Source organism: Alligator sinensis, unplaced genomic scaffold, assembly GCF_000455745.1.
Source record: "Alligator sinensis unplaced genomic scaffold, ASM45574v1 scaffold1059_1, whole genome shotgun sequence".
Classification (NCBI taxonomy): Eukaryota; Metazoa; Chordata; order Crocodylia; family Alligatoridae; genus Alligator; species Alligator sinensis.
The window spans coordinates 403533-408660 of NW_005842103.1; the positions used below are offsets into that span (position 1 = coordinate 403533).

At 63.6% G+C, this 5128-nt stretch overlaps 1 protein-coding gene across 1 annotated transcript in view; it reads left to right on the plus strand.

Moving 5' to 3' along the window:
- Window positions 1-4541, plus strand: part of SLC7A3 (solute carrier family 7 member 3) — a 6022-nt gene extending 1481 nt beyond the window's left edge. The window contains exons 4-11 of the mRNA XM_006024428.2: window positions 1-113; window positions 453-675; window positions 1610-1749; window positions 1847-1949; window positions 2510-2715; window positions 3046-3212; window positions 3418-3526; window positions 3891-4541. Of these exons, the coding sequence (XP_006024490.1) occupies window positions 1-113; window positions 453-675; window positions 1610-1749; window positions 1847-1949; window positions 2510-2715; window positions 3046-3212; window positions 3418-3526; window positions 3891-4012 (1183 nt within the window). The 3' untranslated portion in view covers window positions 4013-4541. The remainder of the gene's footprint in view (window positions 114-452; window positions 676-1609; window positions 1750-1846; window positions 1950-2509; window positions 2716-3045; window positions 3213-3417; window positions 3527-3890) is intronic.
- The last annotated feature ends 587 nt before the right edge of the window (window positions 4542-5128 follow it).

The following is a 5128-nucleotide window of genomic DNA, read 5'->3' on the forward strand; positions in this document are numbered from 1 at the left end:
CATTGGCCCCCTGGGCTCGGGGGGGTTCGTGCCCTTTGGGTTCCAAGGGATCCTCTCTGGAGCCGCCACGTGCTTCTACGCCTTTGTGGGCTTCGACTGCATCGCCACGACAGGTAAAGCAGCATTGCGGAGGCTCTGCGGGGAGCCGGGGGGAGGGGTCTTCCCTAAACTGCCCACAGTCCACGAAGCACCAAACATGGGGCGCTCCTCGGGGGGTGACATCCTCCTCCCAGGAGTGGCCGCTGCCTGCTTGGTGTCGTGGCCATTGAATCCTGGAGCTGGACTCTGCTTTCCCCACCCAGACGGCGTCTAAATGACAATGCCACTGCCAAGCTCCGGAGAAACCTGCTCACCTGGAGCTCCCGGCCCTGGTTTTGGGCCCTGCCGCCTGGCCCTGGGGGTGCGAGGGCAGGGCCAGGCTGGGCTGACGCTTCCCCCGCTCTCCTCTGCAGGCGAGGAGGCCAAGAACCCGCAGCGGTCCATCCCCATCGGGATCATCGTGTCCCTGCTGATCTGCTTTGTGGCCTACTTTGGGGTCTCCGCTGCTCTGACCCTCATGGTGCCCTACTACCTCCTCAACAAGGAGAGTCCCCTGCCGGAGGCCTTCAAAGCCGTGGGCTGGGAGCCAGCCCGCTACGTTGTCGCCGTCGGGTCCCTCTGTGCACTCTCCACCAGGTGAGGCCTGAGGCTTGGCCATCTGGAGCCCTGGGGGGTGCATGGGGCTGGTTGTGCCACGCCAGTGGGGATCCACGGGAGGGCTGGCTGGCTAGGGAGAAGCTTTCTCTCATGGTCCAACAGCAGTTGCACCCAACTCGGTTAGACCAACCATGGCCCTAAAACCAGTACCTGCAGCCCACACGACCCGCGCTGTGGCCCCGGCGGGGGAGAGCAGGCAGCCAGCCCCGTGGGGTGAGGCACATGCAGCGTGCATGCCTCCCCGCTGGAGCACTAGCCCCCAAGGTCACGCCTTCATGTGACACGGTGCTGGGCCCCAGGCCCGTGCCAGTGCTATGGGGCGCTGGGTGTGCTTGTCAGCCCTGTGCTCCGGGAGGAGCTGCCCCCTCCGCCCATCCCTGGCTGGTCCCTCGTTCGAGATGGACCCACGGCCAGAGCTCCTAGTGTTCCTGCCGGCACCTTGTTAACATGTGCATTCTGGGCAGGAGCCAGATCTGACTCCACAGAGGGTCAGCTGGCACATGCAGGCCTGGCCTGGCCCTGCCCTGGCTCCCAGAGCTCCCCGGAGGGGAGAGACACCTTTCAATGGGGCAACAGCAGCCTCCTCTCTAGCAAGGAAGCTTTTTCACCCAGCATGGCATTAAAGGGTGGACTCGTGGCCACCAGGTACGGTGGGAGCTGAGAGTTCAGCCAGATTCACCAAGGGGTTGGACACGTTCTTGGAGGATAAGGACATCGGGGGCAATTGAGTGCTAGTGGCGGGTCCAGGGTGCTTCCCCATGGACTTTGTGGTGTTGATGCCCCTGGGGGTAGAGGATCGGCCAATCTTTCACGTTGCAGCCTCGGAGGCTGCAGGCAGGTCAGCGATGGGTTGGTGCAGTGATGGGCAGGGGTGGTGACTGCTGACGGGGGCAACCCCCTCTTCTCCCTGCAGCCTGCTGGGCTCCATGTTCCCCATGCCACGGGTGATCTATGCCATGGCCGAGGACGGGCTGCTGTTCCGGTTCCTCTCCAAGGTGCACACACGGACAAAGACACCCCTGATGGCCACTGTCGTGTCAGGGATCGTTGCTGGTAAGAGGCTCTGTCTCCTCCCAGTCCCTGCCTGCACCTCGCCCCTCTTTGATGTGAGCCCACAACCGGTCTCACCCTCATGCTCGTGTGTGTGCAGCCCTGATGGCCTTTCTGTTTGAGCTGAAGGACCTGGTAGACCTCATGTCAATCGGCACGCTGCTGGCCTACTCCCTGGTTGCTGTGTGCGTGCTCATCCTCAGGTAGGTGCCTGCCTGCAGTGCTCCCCTTCTGCGTGGGGTGCGCGGTCCTGCACCCCAGCCTCGCAGCCTGGGCATGTGGCAGCCATGTGCCTGGAAATGAATGGTCCTGGGGGGCAGGGCCGGGTGTAGGGACTCCCGTCAGACAGAGGACGATGCTGGGGTGGATTATAACAGCTGGGGCTGGCTCCGCCACAGGGTAGGAGTGGGCTTACCATCCCCAGGGAGGTTGCAGCTGAGGTTTGGGTGCCCCCAGCTGTCACTCAGAGAGAAGGGCTGGGGGCTGTGTGCTGGTATCGTGGGTAAGGCTGGATAGATTCGGACTAGTAACATCCCCCTCGCATGAATTCCCCCTGCACCCGTGAGAGTGGTGCTGGGGCAGGCAGCCCAAGAGCAACAGGCTGGGGACTGCCCTGTGCTGGGGTGGGCTGCAGCACGGACTGTGGGGCTCTTGGCTGGGCAGTCCCAGGTGGGTGTGGGCACAAGGGGGGACACTGGGGAACCGAGTCTGTGTTGCGGGGTCTGCCCCAAGACAGCCACCCACTGGTGTGCGTCCTGTCCAGGTACCAGGAGAACCAGCTGAGCGTCTCGAAGGGCATGGAGATGGTGGAGCTGCACAGGCAGGAGGAGGAGAAGGCGATGATGGACCCAGACATGATCACTGCTGAGCTGAAAGGGGAGTGCAGCCTGCGCAGCCTCATCAGCCCCCACTGCAAGACCCCCACCAACTTGTCCGGGCGGATCGTCTACATCAGCACGTCGGTTGTCGGTGAGGATGCCGGGAGCTGCATCCAGCGGCACCCAGGAGGGGGAATGGGAAATGGGAGGGGGCCCGGCCTGGCTTTGGGAGGAAGGGGCTCTGTCTCGGTGTGAGAAGGGAGCAAGCATGCAGGTGGCCACGACTCCCTGGGCTCTCCAGCTGGCCCGTTCTGAGGGGGTCCGGCTGCTATCAGGGGCTGCACAGGGGCACGTGGCCCCGTGAGCTCCAGCAGGGAAGATCATGGGCCTGCCCACTGCTGTGGCTCTGTCCAGGGCTGCAGGCTGGTGCAGGAGCAGGCAGTGACCGACAGCTCAACATCTCCTGCCATGTCTCTTGCAGCTGTGCTGATCACCATCCTCTGCGTGGTTCTGGCCCAGACCATGGACTTGCTGCTGAGCGGCAATGCGATCTGGATCGCGGTCTGCATCGTCCTCGTCGCCATCATCCTGGTCCCTACCATCATCATCTGGAGGCAGCCAGAGAGCAACGCCCGGCTCACCTTCAAAGTAAGCGCAGCCAGGGTCTGCCTGGCAGCTGCAGCTGCTGCAGCAAGAACAGCTGGGCTGTGCCATGCTCTGTTGGTGGCTGGGTCCCGGGGCCTCTCCTGGAGCTGGCCTCCTGGTTGACTGTGCTGGGGATCCCTCTGCCTTGTAGCACGATGAGGGCAGGTGCCCAGCCCCCAACCCCACTGACCTGGCATCTCCTCCCCAGGTGCCTGGCCTGCCGCTCCTCCCGCTCTTCAGCATCTTCATCAACGTGTATCTCATGATGCAGCTGAGCACCGGGACCTGGGCCCGCTTCGGCGTCTGGATGCTCATAGGTGAGGCCTGGGGCAGCTGACACTAGTCTTGACATTGTGCCCCAGCGCAGAGAAGCTGCTGGGGCTGTGCTTTGCCTGGGTGCCTGGCAGGGCCCTGCTGCTGGAGAGCCTGGTGGGGGCAGAGATCTGGGTCCCCTGGGGTGAGGCTGGGCAACCCTGGCTGGGTCATCGGTTTCACCAGCCCCTCCTGAGCCCCGGGCTGGGAGCTCGTGGGCTGCTCTTGTACGTGCCCGCGCCATGGAGGGCAGGTTCCTGCGGGCAGGGGTTGTGCTTGGGAGGAGGAAGCAAGCATTGGGCGCTTGGGCTGCAGCTGCCATAGCGATCCCTGTGGGCTGCTGTTCAGGGCCGCTGTTCTCTCTTGCAGGCTTTGCCATCTATTTCGGCTATGGCATTCGGAACAGCGTCGAGGCGCAGAGCACACACCAGGCCCCTTCCGCTGGTAGTGGCCCCTCCAGCACGGAGAAGCCTCTGGACCCCACGGTTTGAACTACAGGGAGGTTGGGGGTGTCCTGATCTTGCTCTGGACGCCATAGACCCTTGCCCTCCCCACCCCTTCCCTACGGAGCAGGGTGCCAAGCTGGCGATGCTCCTGAGCCCTGCTTGGCCAGGCCAGGGCGCAGCCAGGGAAGCACAACTCTGTGGGACACTCGTGCTTCCCTCGAGGAAAAGGACGGCAATGGAGATGTTTCTACTGTGGCTGAGGAGCGGGACGGGGGGCCAGTACCCAGACCCATGGCCTGTCAGCCTCCCCCGCCTGGGGTGCCGTTACCCATCCGCCTCCGCCCAGAGTGCCGCTTCTTTCCGCTCGGACCCTCTGTACATAGTGTACGTTAATTTATTGTGTGGCTAGGGGCTGTCTTCCTCGGTGTGAGTCTTGTTGTGCATCAGCTACTGGGTGCTGGACCTCCCCAACCTACCTCCGGCGCGGAAAGCGGCCCTCCTGCGTCCTGCATCCCTGGTAGAATCTGTGCATTTGTCGGCCTTTGTACAATTAAATTTGACTGTTTTTTTTGTAAACCTCGGCTCCCGCTTCTGCGCCACCTCATCCCAGGCAGACCCCGCTGGGCCGTGGGGAGCCGCGTGCAGGGAGCGGCACGGCAGGAAGCTCCTCCGGTGGGGTGGGAGTTGGGCTCCGGTGCAACCTTGTTCAGGCCATGGCCTCCGTGCAGAGGCAGGCGCAGGCCCCCAGGCCTCCTCAAGCCCCTGTTATCCAGTCCCTGCTCCTGGGCAGGAGGCAGGGGCTGGTTGGGTCCCATCTCCAAGGGGCCTGTGAGACGCTTGCTTCTGCCCAGGGAGGTTGCTCTGCTCTCTGCCTTCCCTCCGAGATGATGCCAAAGGCTGACGGGGGGGGTGGATCAGGGCTTGGTTCTGGGATGGGGGCAGCAGACAGCCCAGACTGACGACAGGAAACTCTCAACCTGCTGGCGTGGGCTGCAGATCTGTGCCTCCCGCGTGGCACGATGGGCCGGGCGCCTGCATGAGCACTACAGTCTCTGGGTGTTGTTGCTGCAGGGCAGGTCTGTGGGCACGAGGTTGCAGAGGAAAGCTGTGGAGTGCTGGCGGGCAGGGGAGCTGCTACCCCTGTCTCTGGGGCAGAGCGGT